We start from the raw sequence: 19,135 nt of genomic DNA, 5'->3' as shown, positions 1-19,135 counted from the left end.
AAATAGCACTTGGATTGGAATTACGTACAAGATTTATTGCCTACTTGGGTGGCCTGGCATTTTTGAATGCTAAGACCAGGGTCTCAGGTCATAGGTTTGGGTCTCAGCGGTGCCACCGGCCTGGCCAAGCACTCAACAGACTCAATAGAATTTGCACAAAAATGGCAGGGTAGTGTGGTCCACCATGCCTGCTGAGGTGGGTACCAGAGAATGCTATAACTGACCAATGGGAGTAACGTTGACCTTTGTGTGTCTTTAATTTTGTGGTAACAGTTTTGAGAAGACCCTTTACTGTTCTAGAACAACGTGGCCTACAAAGAAATAAAAGAGCTCTTATCTTAACCCCGTCCAACCTGGATTAAGTTGGGAAGATTACTGAAACTTTAACGTCCACCTTATTAACACCTGTGGGTTAAGGAATCACTGCAGTTATGATATAACACCACTGTCATAAATAAAATGACCAAAGTAAGGACTAACTACAGTATAAATAAGGCCGCTCAGGTGACGCAGCGATAAAAACACACGCTGGAACACCAGAGCCGGGATCTCGAATACATCGTATCGAGTCTCAGCTATGCCTGCCGGCTGGGCTGAGCGGCCACGTGAACAACGATTGGCCTGTTGTTCAGAAAGGGGTGGGATATTAAAAAGCCGGATGGGGACTCTCTCATAACTAATGCTATTACGACCTCTGCTGGCTGATTGATGGCGCCTGCAAAAGAGTGCTGTCAGGGTGTGTCTCTCCGTACACAGTGCTGATTCGCATTGCACTCGTCAAAGTGTAAGTGACAAAATGCATACGGCTGCTGCCCACGTGTTGGAGGGAGCATGCTGCCCACGTGTCGGGGGGGGGGGGGCTCTGTTCTCCTCGATCAGAGCGGGGATCGGCATTGGTGGAGAGAAAGCATAACGCAATATATATGTATAAAACCTATAAATAAGGTCCTACCTAATTCACGGCTGTGAAAATCACATCAGAGAGCATGAAATGAGCCATATTTCGTAGCATTTGAAATATGAGGCGCATTGTACAATTAGGCGGAGCTAGCAATCATACAGCAATTAAGTTAGTGCATTATACAATTAGGCGGAGCTAGCAATCATACAGCTATTAAGTTAGTGCATTATACAATTAGGCGGAGCTAGCAATCATACAGCAATTAAGTTAGTGCATTATACATTTAGGCGGAGCTAGCAATCATACAGCAATTAAGTTAGTGCATTATACAATTAGGCGGAGCTAGCAATCATACAGCTATTAAGTTAGTGCATTATACAATTAGGCGGAGCTAGCAATCATACAGCAATTAAGTTAGTGCATTATACAATTAGGCGGAGCTAGCAATCATACAGCAATTAAGTTAGTGCATTATACAATTAGGCAGCCCTAGCAATCATACAGCAATTAAGTTAGTGCATTATACAATTAGGCGGAGCTAGCAATCATACAGCTATTAAGTTAGTGTAACAGACTCTTCTGTGGTGTAGTGTGCTGACAATGTCCGATGTATGTGTTTACGTATTGAGTGGATTCCATTATCAACGTAAAAGTGTGCTTCTCTACACACGTGATCATCTCTGTCTAGAACAAGCCAGTAAAGCAAACTCTAAAGGTGCTCGGTCACACTGGCAATCGGTTAGACAAAATGTCCAAGACGTCAAGGTCCAAAGTAGCTAAAAACACGACTCGGATAACCGAGTTTGGAAAACTCCCAACCAGTTCTAAGGACGCAGAGGGGGATGTCAAAACACGGATGGAAGGCTGTGCTGGGCATTGTAGCTTCCATTTATTCCATCATTCAGTTCAATTAGTAGGGTCTAAATTCACAGGAACATCACAGTCTGAAGTGTGTTCTCCTGCTGTGCTCCATGCTAATCTGTCCGCCCTTTGCATTACATGAGTCTTGTAAGTGGGACTGCCAGAAGTCCAGTGCCAGAGGATGAAGACGCTCACTGAGGTCTATAGGGGAGAGACCAGAAAACACTTAAGCACTAATGGGCAGAATTCTCTTGGTTTTCCTGTAGACTTTCTTAGGTACTTTAGGCAGAGTCTGGCAAAAAAAGACATAATATAGGAATGGATGGTGCAGGAGAGTCGGTTGTTAATGTCAAATTAATGAAATACCATAAAATTTCGGCTTACATTTCCTCTTAAACGGAAACACAGCCTCTTCCCCCTTAATAAAACAAGCCTAATAAAAGACGTCCCATTTAAACTGCCATCACTGGATAAAACTGGAGTAACAAGTGCTCAGCTAGACTCCCATGACAGCTCCTGTCTGATTCACTAAAAGTCCCATTCCCATTAGCGCACAGCCCTCCATTAGTATCATCCTTACAAACACCCCATCCAGAGAAACCAAGCTGACCTTTCCCCTACAGTCTTGTGGAAAGTATGTCCACAGAGCTTTTCAATGTCTAGACATCAGGTCTGACCCCTGACCCCAGAGCCAGGTTCCTCCTGTGGTATTTTTTTCCCTATTTTCGGCAGGCGAGTTACAAGGAGGAGGATCGGCTTTCCCACTGACCTCTCGACTCGCGAGCCCCGTTTTCCACCGACCGCACCCAGACCACCAACGGTCACATCCTGATCAGAAATATTCCACAAAATTACACACTACTAGAGCGTCACTCTAGTCTAGTCTGGATTTCAGAGTAGGACTGTGGGTATCCTGTGAATGCTTGTTAAGCGCTCATAATAGAGAAGATTCCAGCACAGATGAGCCACTTCAAGCTAAAAACGCACATGCACAGGTGTTAGAATTGGTGTTAGAATTTGCAGGCCCTTTGAATAGCACGGCAGTCTAATGCAGTGAGATATGAGTTTGAATCTCAGCTGTATTATCAACCGACCAAGTGCCTACACAGACACCATGGGCTATGTCTGTCGGGAGGGAGGTATGGTCAAAAGGATATTTATTAATGCTGCAATACATTTACATTTTTGACATTTAGCAGATGCTTACAGCTGTGACGGTATACAATCTAAGCAATTGAGGGTTAAGGGCCTTGCTCAAGGGCAACCAGCGGCGACCTAGGGTTTGAACCGGCAACCTGCAGATTACTGGTCCAGTACCTTAACCACTAGGCTACAGCTGCCCTAGCAATAGCGGCCTCTGCTGGCTGATCGATAGCGCTTGCGACAGGACGGGGGTAATGGAGATCGGCGTGTGATACCTTGTGCAGGTGAAAAGAAGCGGTCGGCTACTTCACACGTGATGGAGGGGGCATGTGTTAAATACAGCCAGTAAGGCAGTTGTAGCCTAGCGGTTAAAGTACTGGGCTAGTAATCAGAAGGTTGCTTGTTCAAGCCCCACCACTGCCAGGTTGCCACTGTTGAGCCCTTGTTCCTCAATTGCTTAGACTGTATACTGTAAGTCTGCTAAATGCCAAAAATGTGAATGTACACATGAAAATGGGCCGGGAGTGAAAGGTTTGAGGCGGAAATGGGGGTGGGGCGGGCGTAAGATGCCCTACAAGGTCAAACGTGTCCCATATCCCTGCCATTATGTGGATATTCAATCCTCCCAGAACGCTGAGAATTTTTCATCTCAATTTTATTCCGTCCTAATCCATCAGCTCCGAATGAAAAAGCAAAAGCGCAACATCAACACAAACTCTGCTGAACAGGCACAAGGCAAAGTCAAACTAAATCCTAATTCTGCCCCTTATAAAGAGAGAGATTCTGGAACTGATTGGTAGCAAAAAAAATCTGAAACTGATTAGGAACAGCCTGGACTGATTCATCCTGCTGTTGAAATATTACACCAATGTAACAAACCGTTCTGTGACTGTTCCCAAAGTTTACTTTAGTGGCTCTTGTTCATTACAAATAAAAACGCAGGCTGTTAGATTAGTAAAAGAAACTAGATGTGGTCATTTTTTCTGCGTGATTGAGATTACACTGGTGAGCTTGACAGCTCTGGGTTCTGTGTAACTGACAAAGAAAAGCAGGGGGGGGGGGGCTGAAAAGCAGAGGACGGCTTGATTTGTAATGTTGGCAGGGGTTGCAGATAAAGAGAAAGTTAGGGGGTAGAGACAGAGAGACTTCAAACAGAGCTAAAAAATGAAGGAAATGAAATGTGTGTAGGAGGACTGAATGTCAAACTGATAGTGAGAATAAAAAGAATAAATATACAGAAGTGAAAAGGAGGAATGCTGGCCTGGAGTGGCAGAAATTTCAAATAGATAATAAAAAAGGAAACATGAGGGTTAAAGTAAGCAAGAGTGAATCAAAATCAAAATGAAAAGAAAATAATACAACTAGATAAGAACAGGAAAGAAATACAAGACAAGGAGTGCCCAAACTTTTAAGACTAGATAGAAAGCACGGACTAAAGAAGGGCAGCAAATATTGGAAACCAAAAATGATTGTGTAATTATTTCAGTTTCCTTCTTACAGAATTAAGCAAGAACTATGAATCAAACTGGATGAATGAATGAATCATTTCTTCCGGCTGCTCCCGTTATCATCGTTTGTCATATTGCATATTTGATTTAGCATAGTTGCCCTATCTGATGCAACCTGCCTAATTATCCGGGATTGGGACCGGCACTAAGGGTGCATTCATGTGCCTCTCATAATGGCTGGATTCACGTAATGAACCTGTAACTCATGACTACATCAAAATCTCCCAATTATTTGAGCTAGTTTTTATTATTTAAGGCTCCACTGCCCCCTCTATATCGAGCATCTGCAAACACCAGGTTCATTATTCAGTTTATTCATGACTTTCAAATCCCAGAGCTGTAAGCTTATCATGTATTTCAGTAATAATTTATTAATTGATCAATATTATTACTGTATAATAAAGATGCAAAAACAAGCAAACATGCTGGACGTCCCAAACTTTCTCTCATCTTCATACATGTATAAATGAACCTGTCTTAACTGGGTCCTGTCGTGCACCTAACCCCTCCTCTAGAGGGCAGCATCAGCAATGTCCAACACTCATCAACATGCCATGCTAGTAAGAACCTATGCTCCAAAGAAAACACAAAGCAAAATAAACTAAAAATGGTGAATAAATGATGATTATATTGTTACTGGGTAAAATGAGAATACATTTAACATCCAGGATCCAGGGGTTTGAATCTCTGCTGTGCTTTCTGCCAGTCGGGTGTCTACGCACACATGGCTGGCTGTTTTTGAGTGCTTGGAAGGTGTTCGACCAGCCCAGTCATTACCAGTGCACTCTTATTGCTGGTCCCAAGCCCAGATAAAAGAAAAAGGGCTGCATCTGGAAGGGTATCCGGCATTAAAACTGTCCCTGGTATGTTAAAACTGATTAATCCACTGTGGAAACGGATTAAATACAGGATCAGGACATCATTTTGACCCAGGTATTACATAATCACAACTATTAGAGAGAATTATTATGGTGATGAACTACTCATTAGTAGGTAAAATATTGCAACAATAACTTGATTACAACCAAGTTCTAAAATCTGCTTTTACATTTACATTTTCAGCATTTAGCAGATGCTTTTATCCAAAGCGACTTACACAATGAGCGGAACACGATGAGCAATTGAGGGTTAAGGGCCAACAGTGGACACCTGGTGGTGGTGGTGGGGCTTGAACCGGCAACCTTCTGTTTACTAGTCCAGTACCTTAACCACTGAGCTATCACTGTCCCTAGCTTTTAATAATAGCTTTAAAAACTATTAAATGACTTTGAAGTTGTTGATTATATACTCTAGTGAGCTTCTATAGTTTCTGTTGTTTTAAATCAGTCAGAATCAGCAGTTTTTGCAATAATGGTGAGGTCAGGAGATTAAGTTCTCTGAGATGAGCTACAACCCCACCGACACCCAGACCCCGATACTGGCCACCTAATTTTTTTTTTTATTAAGTCTTAAATTTGCATTAGTCATTAAAACCGAGCAATTAATTGTGTGCAACAAAAAACAAATAAATACATAAACAACAGTGCTTGTTTAATTCTCCAGCATCACTATTACAAAACAGAGAGAGACAAAAAGCTGGATACTTCTTCAATCAGAGCTCCAAAAGCTCCTTCTGAGAAACACCTCAGATTTTGGGATACAGAATACAGAGGAAAAAAGCAAAAACAATTTAACTATCAGCGAAGAGGTGGGAGAGAGAAAAGAACAGACGTGTACGAGCAAAACTAATGGACGATCACGTAAGTCTCCAGACGAAGAAAAATACCATAAAAGTGGGAGAAATGGAGCTATTGAGGAGATGGCGCTATCACGGTGTCACGGTAAAGGTGGGGTGTGTGCGGGACATGTGTGGGCAAATAGAGGAGGGCGACTTCACTGCCTAAAAACTAAAGTTTTATTGCTGAAGTGTTACAAAACGGCTATAAACTTTCTTCTGACAGTATCATCAGTATCCAAAATGTAACTTTAGATTAGACGTGTTAATGATCAACCAGTTAAACAATAACCGACAAAGAACTCATTGTTTGAATAATACTGTTGAATAAAAAGGCCATTAAAACAGCTGACGATTGATATGAACCGAGAGAGAGTTCATACCGCTGATTAGAAACTCACCCTCCGGGTGCATTCACATGAGACGCGGGAAAACCGCTTTTGCGCCGGTTGTGCCGTTGTTACCTATGGAGTGTGGCGGTGCCGCTTAGCTCAAAGTTCACCTGATTAAGCTTTGTCCAGTTTGCTGACCTTTTCAAAGAGCCTCCAATGAGACGAACTGTTTGATATGACGTGGTAAAACTGACTCAGGCAGTACGAACAATGCCTAACGTAAACAAAGCTTAATGTGACTTATTGTCAAGTGACCCACAATTTGTCCAGGATTTTGCAACAATGCATCTTACTCCATCTGGTCCCACTGTGATTTACAAGATGTAACATAAAGCCTCCACAAGGGGGTGTTTGCATAAAAATGTATTTACTTATTTATTATTATTCTTTGCGACCCATTTTTTCGGCTCGCGACCCACCTAAGGGTTGCAAGACTTTTATGTATTAAAATAACAAAGAATTCAATTAGTGGACATAGAACTTATAGAACTTATGACCAGTAATAATTACATGAGGTTTTTACGATAAGCACTTTAAACTCTCTCAAAAAAGCTGATTCTTACAATTACTCAGCACGCTGAGCTATAAAACAAGTTTAAAAGTGAAACAGTGAGACAAATCCAGCTAAACACAGATACATGCGGACGCTTTCAGAGTGGATTTGACGGTCTCATATTCGCACCTTGATGACGAGCCAAGTGCTGAACAAAGCATCAGTTTGTGCCGAGGCAAAACGCTTCACACGTGAATGCGCCCTCACCCACCCTCTGTGCACATGAGCCAGTCAGATGTACAAGCTCTGCCGTTCTAACCAGAACTTTGCTTTCTCTCTCTCTCTCTCACACACACACACACACACACACACACACACACACACACACACACACACACACACACACACACACACACACACACACACACACACACACACACAGACACACACACACACACACACTGCAGTGCAGTCCTCAGATTTAATTCCAGTTAACACTTTTCATGCAGGCCAGAAACCCACCGGGAACGACGAGCCCTCTGCTTTGATATTTGAGCGTAGATTGGAGTGTCGATTGTACTTCAGCGCTGTAAAATGAGCCGGCATGTGAGCTGCGGCGGCTAGACGGGCTTTGTCCTCTCAGGCCGCTCCGGCGGGATAAGGAACAACAGAAAGGAACGCAGAGTTAAAAAAAAAGGTATGTAGAGGAGAAAAAGATAACCCTAGAGATACACCACAAGCAGTGGAACATCTGGAGAGCATATCAGCACGTTCTTCTTTCCTGGTGTTCATCCAGCTCCGGTTTAACCTTAGCTGGGAGAAGGAATCAATTCTGCATTGCAGAAAGTACTTGGAAATTTGAACGATAGAGATATTAGAACCAAATGAAGGATCTCCTCATGCTATCCCAGCTGTCGTTTAGCTCTGTCGTTTCAATCACTATCACTAAATACAGCCACAGATCACTTTATGGAATCCACTTTATATCTGATCCAGCATTTAGGCCATCATTTACTACAGGCACTGACCTGGCTTACTGAGATCTTAACTATTAAGACTGAAGTGATGCCTAGTGCCTACCTGTGGGGGCAGTGCTATGATCTGGGGTTGCTGCAGTATATATATAGGACAACTCAAATGTGCTTTACATTTCTCGCCAATATCATAACATAGTTAAAAAATGTCATTTTTAAGAAACTTAAACAGCCTCAAAGGTGTTCAGATGTCACATTCAAATAACATCAGCAAGCCTGCTTCATCCAAATTCTTACAGACGAGAGTGTGCTGGTGTTTATTTCAATACAAACATTTCAAACCGGCTTTTCAACTTCCAACAAATTAATCAAGAGTCTTTATTCTCGGTCATTTTTAATAGCAACAGTTTGGAGAAAGTCTTCTGTTTGTAGACAATACACCCAAGAGAACAAGACAAGGTTTGTTGTGGGAGAACCTGACTAGCATGCACTGAGCCCTAACCTCAACCCCACCCAACACATTCTGAATGACTTCAAACGATAACTGTTAGCCGGTCCTCATCACTATACCACAGTGCACGAATGCTGCTCCTATATGGTAAGTGGAGCTGATAAAATGGACAGTGAGTGTAGAAACAAGGAGGTGGTTTTAATGTTATGGCTGATCGGTGTATTTCTGCTATTGAATACAAACTATTAGCTAAACAGATTCTGATTCATCCTCACTGGAAAAAAAACAAGAAATTTGAGCTCATCGTGGGTCAGTACCAGCTCACAGTTCATCTAAACGTTGTTTTAAATCAGTCCTGAGTGATTTTAATCCTTTTATTAGAGCTCTGAGAATGGATTTAGGAGTTCCAGCCGTGTAGCCATGGAGGAGTTCACCTCCAACACATTCCCACCGCCTGAAATTCCCCAGGCACTTACTCATGCTAGGATAACCTTCAGTCCACATTAGCAGTTTCTCAGCACTCTGGGGCGTAACATCCCATGGCCAGGGTTACAGAGACACACTGAGCCTTACGGACACGAAGATCCAGCCGGAGATGTGCAAGCGTTTCCCAGAACCAGTCCACGCCGTTTGACTTCTGACCACTTTCTGATTAAGAAATGACCCAAGCATTTACAGTACGTATCAAAGTTAAATCACTGTATATACAGTACATAGATGCACTGTATGTATTAGGTAGTATGATTGTAGCAGGTGCAGCAGTGTTGGTGGTATTTGTATTTATTGCTTAAACCTACCTGCCTCTTTATTCATAGCACTGTGACCACTGATGACGGTCTAGAAGATGACCGACTCAAACAGCAGCAATAGATGAGCGATCGTCTCTGACTTTACATCTACAAGGTGGACCGACTAGGTAGCGCTGCTGTGTCTGATCCATTCATACCAGCACAAAACACACTAACATGTCAGTGTCACTGTCACCTTGTCAAAAGACCACTGATCCATGTACTTTTAATCAGTGCGGGCAAACCAGCCACATTAATATGAGAACTAAGACGTCACCACCTAGTCAATCATAAATCAAAATGATTTGTTGCGTAGAAAAATACGTTTCAAACATTAAACATCACCCCCGAAATCATTGCAGCGGCTGTGGAAAAACCGTTCGACCCGTTCGACCTTCCCTCCCTCAGACACGGCCAATTGTGTTTGTTCTGCTGAGATGCAAACTCTTGAGTTCCTAGTGCGTCGTGTGCCGCTGCACCTCTCAAGCAACTCGTGTACTGATTTTTTGCACACCGTGTTGTGTAAAATATAATTGCCCATGATGACAGTAAACACGTTAAAGTTAAAACCTGAACACAGAATGTTAAATCACACATGATTTGAACACGTACACAAGGCCTGGAGACCTTCTAAATAATCATCCTATAATTTCTGCCACGCGTGCTGCCCACTGAATCATCCTTTATTGAGGCTCTGGGGAATTCTGTGCCTGTCGAGTAAGTAAGTTCAGGATATGAACACGGGATACAGAGGGCGTGTACTCAGCCCCTTTTGTGCAGTGTTATATGACAGGGCTCTTAGTTAATAACTGTGTTTTCGAGTCTGGTTATGGCAGGGTGTGTTGGATACAAGAGGACTGAGGAAAACATCTAATCTAGTGTCCACAAGCTCAGGCAAAGTCACCTTTATGTAGTTTACCATTAAACAATTCTTACAGATGATCAGTTCATCATGCAAATCTAATCTCACTTATACATATAAGCCATAACATTGTTTCCACCTTGTTTCTACACTCACTGTCCATGTTATCAGCTCCACTTACCACATAGAAGCACTTTGTAGTTCTACAATTACTGACTGTAGTCCATCTGTTTCTCTGCATGCTTTTTTAGCCCCCTGTTCTTCAATGGTCAGGACCTCTACAGAGCAGGTATTATTTAGGTGGTGGATCATTCTCAGCACATGGTGGTGGTGTGTTAGTGTGTGTTGTGCTGGTATGAGTGGATCAGACACAGCATCGCTGCTGGAGTTTTGAAACACCGTGTCCACTCACTGTCCACTCTATTAGACACTCCTACCTAGTCGGTCCACCTTGTAGATGTAAAGTCGGAGACGATCGCTCACCTATTGCTGCTGTTTGAGTCGGTCATCTTTAAGACCGTCATCAGTGGTCACAGGACGCTGCCCACGGGGCGCTGTTGGCTGGATATTTTTGGTTGTTGGACTGTTCTCAGTCCAGCAGTGTCTTATCCACTCATACCTGCACAACACACACTAACACACCACCACCATGTCAGTGTCACTGCAGTGCTGAGAATGACCCACCACCTAATTAATACCTGCTCTGTGGTGGTCCTGTGGGGGTCCTGACCATTGAAGAACAGGGTGAAAGCAGGCTAGGTATGTGGAAAGGTATAAGTAGAATATAGTCATGTGCAGTAAATATATTTTGTTATTATCAGTTATTAGTATATTAATATTACGATATAGGCTTCATAAACAAAAGATCAGCTAGCACCTTTTGAAAGCCAGACTAAAGCTAAATCAGTCGTAGCTTATTTCTTGCACATCCTTGTCAGTTTGACCATTACTGCCCTGTCCATTGTGAGTCTTTCTAAAATACTTGATACTCTACATCTGAAGTATAAAGTCCACACGTTCCAATCTACCTACCTTCCACCATAAACTCCAGTACTTCCTTGATATTACTCATCACTTTCGTTTTTGCTGCATTTATCAGCATGTTAGAACCCTTCACCACCTTCGCACCACATTCCCTTACCTTCCCTTATCTTCTTTTTGCACCGTGTTGGTGTTTTTTGCATTCGATTTGGCTACACTTTGAATTTTTAATTTGTTTTATATATAAGATTTTTGTATAGTGTGTGTGTGTGTGTGTGTGTGTGTGTGTGTGTGTTACCTAATTAACAGTTGCAGTAAAATATCTAAAAATATGTAATTACTTATAATACTGGCCTCCTTGAACAGCGGTGGTAAAACAGGATGATTAATGGAAACTGGTCTTAGAAACAACATAACAGTTAATCCCTAGAGACATGTCAAATATTGTGAAAATATTCGCCCACACCTCGCTCCCCAGGGTCAGGCAACAACAAACAGGAGAACACGGTTGCACAACTGGCTAAAGAAAATGATACGTCTCATTTCCTGCAAAAAACTGAAAGGAAAATCAGCTTAGCGTAAATACTGAAAACCATTTCAAGACGGTAGTGGAAGATAAGAACAGGGCTACCATTAGCCAACACACATGCAGCAAAAAAAATCCAAAGAGCTTTCGACAACAAAAGGTCTTTTAGTGAGTAGCCTTCTGTGCCACAATACAAAGATTGGCGCCGGCTTTCTTTCACATGTAAATTCAAGAGGGTTGCAAGCAGCAGGCGTTCGCATCCGTGCGCTGTGTGAGCCAACACTGTCTTGCACTTCTGTTCCATCTGCATATTATCTAATGTGGCCCAGAAACTGCAAAGACCGGTTTTCTCACTTACACATTATAAAATGATTTTTAACGGTAAACATGTGCACTCCAAAACTTGCTGGCAGACAAGCCTGTACATCAAATACAGATTCCTTTGTTTTCTAACGGAGTAAATAAGAATGCAGGAAATTTCTCGGGAATTTCACAGTCTTCAAAAGAATAAAATAAGGGTGAAACAATGTGAAAAATGAAAACAAGTGCTGCACGCACTCAACAGAATGAAAATGAATGTGGATGTTTACATGAGTGAAGTTGCAGGAATCTACTGTAGGTATCTTCTGCATTTGTGATGCTATAATAATTGTTATTACTTACTGGTTGATAAAATTGTTCTCTACTTGTTCCAGTTTTTATAATTATTAACCTGTTTTGTAAATGTAAACTTTAACATAATCAATGAAACATTAGTTAACAAACCTCGTTTGTGCCAGGTCTGGCTTCCCAGGATCACCGTGCACTATGTAGTTACACACCCAGGACAAAACGCCAATCTATCGAGAAGTCTTGGCCATCCCTCCACAACCACCCACTCAGGACAAAGCCAATCATGTCTGTGTGTAGATGCCCGACCGGCCGATGGCACCAATAAAGATTCAAACCCTGGATCCCAGCAGCAAAAATAATGTTTAATTAAATGTAAACAAGAGGTTACACATAATAGTGTAATTGTTATATAATGTGGAGTCAGAACACCTTTAGAATGAATCAATTTGCTTTTTAACTTCAGTATTAGAGTTGCATTTCAACATTCAGTGATTTGGATTTAAAAGCTATTAGACAACGTCTTTATTCTCCTCAAAAAAAAACAACCTGATTGGCATATCATAATGCCATCATACGTGCACCATTAACTGGTTTCAGATATGTTAGGAACTTTCTAAAAGTTGAGTCAGGGCAGTTTTTTTATGTTATCTTTTTCCACGGTACACAATTCGCAATGCCTGTTTTGTAACAATCCTCAAATCACGCTCAGGTTTCTATTAGGTGCTAAGCTAACAGTAGTCCCTCTTAGTACCAGTGTTTAATTGCAGCAGATTCGGGCAGACAAAAACCTAAATGACTTTAATCAGAGACGAACCATAACGCCCAGGGTTGACATATCTCAGAAAAAAGGCAAAGTTTGTGGCGAGTATCTACCAACGGTGGTCGGAAGAGGGACAAACCACAAACCCCTGACAGGATGTAGGCCAGCCATTAACCTCATTAACCCAGATGACAATGAGACTGCAGATATTAACAATTCTGGAGATCTGACACTGTGCATCAACACCTTCAGATGTCGCTGCATAGCCCATCTAAAGCATCTACGATGGGAAAGCGAGATGCCCACTGGAGCACTGGAAAACAATGACAAGCCGGTGAGAGGAGCACAACGCTTTGGGCCAATGTTCTGCTGGGGAAAAACTGTTCAATAATGGTTTGAAGAACATGCTCTCTCAGTGCCGGGCTTTCATTAGTAAGTAAAAATCAGCCATGTGGTTGCACTTTGAATCAGTTGCAGCGGTCTGATGGTGGACATGGAAAGACCAGCCAGGACGGAGCTGCAAAAGGCCAGCTCTGAAGCAACCAAGTTATGACTAGGGTAACATAGAGAGGCTTACATAGAGAGGAATGGTCAAAACTTGATGATATATCAGATCAGCATGGTCAGATCAGGTTGGTAACATAAGTCGAGAAGAATAGCTAGATTTGACCTGACAATTCACACAGTTACAGAAACATGCAGTATGTGGATTGGTCACTTCACTCATCTCCACACAGTTACAGAAACATGCAGTATGTGGATTGGTCACTTCACTCATCTCCACACAGTTACAGAAACATGCAGTATGTGGATTGGTCACTTCACTCATCTCCACACAGTTACAGAAACATGCAGTATGTGGATTGGTCACTTCACTCATCTCCACACAGTTACAGAAACATGCAGTATGTGGATTGGTCACTTCACTCATCTCCACACAGTTACAGAAACATGCAGTATGTGGATTGGTCACTTCACTCATCTTCACACAGTTACAGAAACATGCAGTATGTGGATTGGTCACTTCACTCATCTCCACACAGTTACAGAAACATGCAGTATGTGGATTGGTCACTTCACTCATCTCCACACAGTTACAGAAACATGCAGTATGTGGATTGGTCACTTCACTCATCTCCACACAGTTACAGAAACATGCAGTATGTGGATTGGTCACTTCACTCATCTCCACACAGTTACAGAAACATGCAGTAGGTGGATTGGTCACTTCACTCATCTCTACACAGTTACAGAAACATGAAGTATGTGGATTGGTCACTTCACTCATCTCCACACAGTTACAAAAACATGCAGTAGGTGGATTGGTCACTTCACTCATCTCCACACAGTTACAGAAACATGCAGTATGTGGATTGGTCACTTCACTCATCTCCACACAGTTACAAAAACATGCAGTATGTGGATTGGTCACTTCACTCATTTCCACACAGTTAGAGAAACATGCAGTATGTGGATTGGTCACTTCACTCATCTCCACACAGTTAGAGAAACATGCAGTATGTGGATTGGTCACTTCACTCATCTCTACACAGTTAGAGAAACATGCAGTATGTGGATTGGTCACTTCACTCATCTCCACACAGTTACAGAAACATGCAGTATGTGGATTGGTCACTTCACTCATCTCCACACAGTTAGAGAAACATGCAGTATGTGGATTGGTCACTTCACTCATCTCCACACAGTTAGAGAAACATGCAGTATGTGGATTGGTCACTTCACTCATCTCCACACAGTTACAGAAACATGAAGTATGTGGATTGGTCACTTCACTCATCTCCACACAGTTACAGAAACATGCAGTGTGTGGATTGGTCACTTCACTCATCTCCACACAGTTACAGAAACATGCAGTGTGTGGATTGGTCACTTCACTCATCTCCACACAGTTACAGAAACATGAAGTATGTGGATTGGTCACTTCACTCATCTCCACACAGTTACAGAAACATGCAGTATGTGGATTGGTCACTTCACTCATCTCCACACAGTTACAGAAACATGCAGTATGTGGATTGGTCACTTCACTCATCTCCACACAGTTAGAGAAACATGCAGTATGTGGATTGGTCACTTCACTCATCTCCACACAGTTAGAGAAACATGCAGTATGTGGATTGGTCACTTCACTCATCTCCACACAGTTAGAGAAACATGCAGTATGTGGATTGGTCACTTCACTCATCTCCACACAGTTAGAGAAACATGCAGTATGTGGATTGGTCACTTCACTCATCTCCACACAGTTAGAGAAACATGCAGTATGTGGATTGGTCACTTCACTCATCTCCACACAGTTAGAGAAACATGCAGTATGTGGATTGGTCACTTCACTCATCTCCACACAGTTACAGAAACATGCAGTATGTGGATTGGTCACTTCACTCATCTCCACACAGTTACAGAAACATGCAGTATGTGGATTGGTCACTTCACTCATCTTCACACAGTTACAGAACATGCAGTAGGTGGATTGGTCAGTTTACTTCTAAGAAGTGAATAAATGTCTGATTTGTGAGGGGTTTTCCATCATCTCTACAAAGTTACAGAAACATGCAGTAGGTGGATTGGTCACTATACTTCTAAGATGTGTATAAATGTCTGAAATGTAAGTAAATTATTTGCTGGCACCAGGATAAAGCAGATAGCCAAAGTAAATAAACAAAACAAGCTCTTTGTATAAAAGTAAATAAACAAAAAGCTTAGTAAAGTGGTACCTTGTAACTCAACGCCACTCCCAGAACCAACTGACGTCGAGTTTCAAGGTACCGCTGTATTAGTTAGAGTTAATACAGTACTAGGATGATGGTTTATTTACAATGACTGAGGTAAACAAGTCAATAAATTTGGTAAAAGATTTCAAAACAAAGCGCAAACTCAAACATGTTGTTCATTCCGACTCAAATAATGTAAACACAGGATTTTAAAAACCAATAAAACCAGTTTCATAGAACTAAAACCAGCAGCGCACACAACAACAGAAACTCCAGCTAAAACTGCACTTACTGTGATGGTGACTTCGTGCCTCCTCAGCCGGTACTTCAAACTCTTCATGTTCGGCTTCGGTTGAACAAAAGTTTCCCTTTTGGCTTAATAAACAAACAAACCGAGACAAAACGGAACTTCGGCAGCGACAAAAGTAATAATTCCGAAACAAATAAACAAACAAACAAACAAAAAAATCTCCTCATCAAAACAACAAACCGTTCTCTTCACCTGACGCCTCCAGCGCGAGCCGACCTCAGAACTGACAGCCGGGACAACCAATAGGAACCGCAAAACCCGATGCATACGATTAAAACCAGCCAATCAGATGCGCCTAAGGGCGGGACTTCCCAGACGGTTACAGAGTAGTGTGGGTGTGTAGTTTACTAACCCAAATCGTGTGACGTCATGCTTACCTGTAGAAAGGGGCGGGGCTTACAGTCACACAGGACCTGTTCGTCCACTGTGTGGACCACGTGTTAGTGCAACTCACCTGGCGCATGTGTCCATAACGTTTAATAACGTGTATAAACATGATCTATTCATATTACACGTTTAATGCGTTCAAGCCAGCAGCATCACGTGATCAGATAGTGCCCAATATTAAATACTATATGATTACCACACATAACCTAACACTAAGCTAACAGTATTAAAAAAACAAACAACACTCCTGTACCTGATACACTCATACCAGAACAACACACACCACTATGGCATTACTACGTTGGTGTCATTTTACATGATTTACATTTTCGGCATTTAGCAGACACCTTTATCCGAAGCGACTTACATTACAGTTACTGTATACAGTCTGAGCAATTAAGGGTTAAGGGCCTATGCCACTACAGAGCAGGTATTATTTAGGTGGTGGATCATTCTCAGCACTGCAGTGACACTGACATTGTGGTGGTGTGTTAGTGTGTGTTGTGCTGGTATGAGTGGATCAGACACAGCAATGCTGATGGAGTTTTTAAACACCTCACTGTCCCTGCTGGACTGAGAATAGTCCACCAACCAAAAACATCCACCCAACAGCGCCCCGTGGGCAGCGTCCTGTGACCACTGATGAAGGTCAAGAAGATGAACAACTTAAACAGCAGCAACAGATGAGCGATCGTCTCTGACTTTACATCTACAAGGTGGACCAACTAGGTAGGAGTGGACACTCATACCAGCACAACACACACTAACACACCACCACCATGTCAGTGTCACTGCAGTGCTGAGAATGATCCACCACCTAAATAATACCTGCTCTGTAGTGGTCCTGTGGTGGTCCTGACCATTGACGAACAGCATGAAAGGGGGCTAACAAAGCATGCAGAGAAACAGATGGACTACAGTCAGTAATTGTAGAACTATAAAGTAAGTGGAGCTGATAAAATGGACAGAGAATGTAGAAACAGGGAGGTGGTTTTAATGTTATGGCTGATCGGTGTATACTGTATGTTTGAAGGAAGTTTTATTGATTTCCAATGAACTTAAATCTTTGTTTTGCCACCTTTCACCTTTCCGGTTCATTGGAAATCAATAAAACTTCCTTCTCACAAACAGACTAAGGACTTTTTTATTTGTTTTTAAGGACACGCAGAAGAATCTCAGCAGTAAAAGTAAGTTTCAACACTTGGATTTGCATAATTGGAATTATATTTTGAGAGGTTTGTGAGGTCAAATGTTTCTTTATGCTTTTGTACACCTGCTGATTATTTTAATTCTCCAATCAGCCATTTATAAGCGCATACAATCAAGCATTCATAGGATAGGAGCTTATGTAACGTCCAGATTTATCATCATAATCAATAAAACAGTGACAGTACATGGTCGTGGGAGCCAGATGGGCTAGTTTGAGTGTTTCAGAAACTCCACACAATAATACGAAAACAGAAAAAAACATTCAGTGGGTGGCAGTTCTGTGGGCACCTGGTTGATGAAAGAAATCAGAGAAGAATGGCTGTACGAGGTCGAGCTGACAGAAAGACTACATGGGGAGCAGAAAAGCATCACAGATTTCAAAACATGTCAATCCTTGGGGTGGACGGGCAACAACAACAGAAGACTGATTCCTTTTTACGTCAGCCAAGAAGATGAATAACGTGTGGCTACAGCTGCAGGGTCTGAAACTGCCATAACTAGTGTACGTCCATAAACTTTGTTGATTTGCGTCAACAATTTCGGCAGATATTGGTGGTATATTAGTATGGGGAATGTTTTCTGGGCACACACCGGGCCCCTGCATACCAATCAAGCATTGTTCGAATATCACAGGTCATTTTGCATTATTTTCATTACACTAAGCTCTGATTGAGAACATTAGTGGGATTTGCATTGATAGGTTTTGGTCTCAACACTATTACACACGATTACACTCTTTTTTTGATGACCAGTAATTGCACACATAATCACAGGCTCACCACGAGACTTGTTTTCTTCTTCTGGCTTCATTGAGAACAAATGAGGGGTTAAATTATTTCCTGTTCATGCAGCAAGGCATTGCTGGAAACAGATCAAGCCATCAGATAAAGTTTACCTCAGGTCTTACAAACAAGAAGCATTCATTTTAGTCACATTAAAACCACCTCCTTGTTTCTACACTCACTGTCCATTTTATCAGCTCCACTTACCATATAGGAGCACTTTGTAGATCTACAATTACTGACTGTAGTCTATCTGTTTCTCTACATACCTTTTAACCTGCTTCACCCTGTTCTTAAATGGTCAGGACCCCCACAGGACCATCACAGTGTAGGTATTATTTAGGTGGTGGATCATTCTCAGCACAGTGGTGTGTTAGAGTGTGTTGTGCTGGATGAGACACAGCAGTCCACTCTATTAGACACTCCTACCTCATATATAGCATCAATATACTCTCATATATTGCTGCTGTTTGAGTTGGTCATCTTCTAGACCTGGGGCGCTGTTGGCAGGATATTTTTGGTTGGCGGACTATTCTCAGTCCTGCAGTGACAGTGAGGTGTTTAAAAACTCCAGCAGCATTACTGTGTCTGATCCACTCATACTAGCACAACACACACTAACATACCACCACCAGTCAGTGTCACTGCAGTGCTGAGAATGATCCACCACCTAAATAATACCTGCTCTGTAGTGGTCCTGTGGGGGGTCCTGACCATTGAAGAACAGCATGAAAGGGGGCTAACAA

At 42.1% G+C, this 19,135-nt stretch overlaps 1 protein-coding gene across 1 annotated transcript in view; it reads right to left on the bottom strand.

The window, feature by feature from the left end:
• uacab (uveal autoantigen with coiled-coil domains and ankyrin repeats b) overlaps positions 1 to 16,204 on the bottom strand; it is a 51,656-nt gene extending 35,452 nt beyond the window's left edge. Inside the window, exons 1-2 of the mRNA XM_062989554.1 lie at positions 16,192 to 16,204; positions 15,994 to 16,076 (exon numbers count right to left, since the gene is read on the bottom strand). Of these exons, the coding sequence (XP_062845624.1) occupies positions 15,994 to 16,041 (48 nt within the window). The 5' untranslated portion in view covers positions 16,042 to 16,076; positions 16,192 to 16,204. The remainder of the gene's footprint in view (positions 1 to 15,993; positions 16,077 to 16,191) is intronic.
• Positions 16,205 to 19,135: the final 2,931 nt, after the last annotated feature.

The sequence above is a fragment of the Trichomycterus rosablanca genome, chromosome 27, assembly GCF_030014385.1.
Source record: "Trichomycterus rosablanca isolate fTriRos1 chromosome 27, fTriRos1.hap1, whole genome shotgun sequence".
Taxonomy (NCBI): domain Eukaryota; kingdom Metazoa; phylum Chordata; class Actinopteri; order Siluriformes; family Trichomycteridae; genus Trichomycterus; species Trichomycterus rosablanca.
Note: the sequence above shows the minus strand (reverse complement) of the source record. Positions and strands in the feature narration are given on the sequence as shown.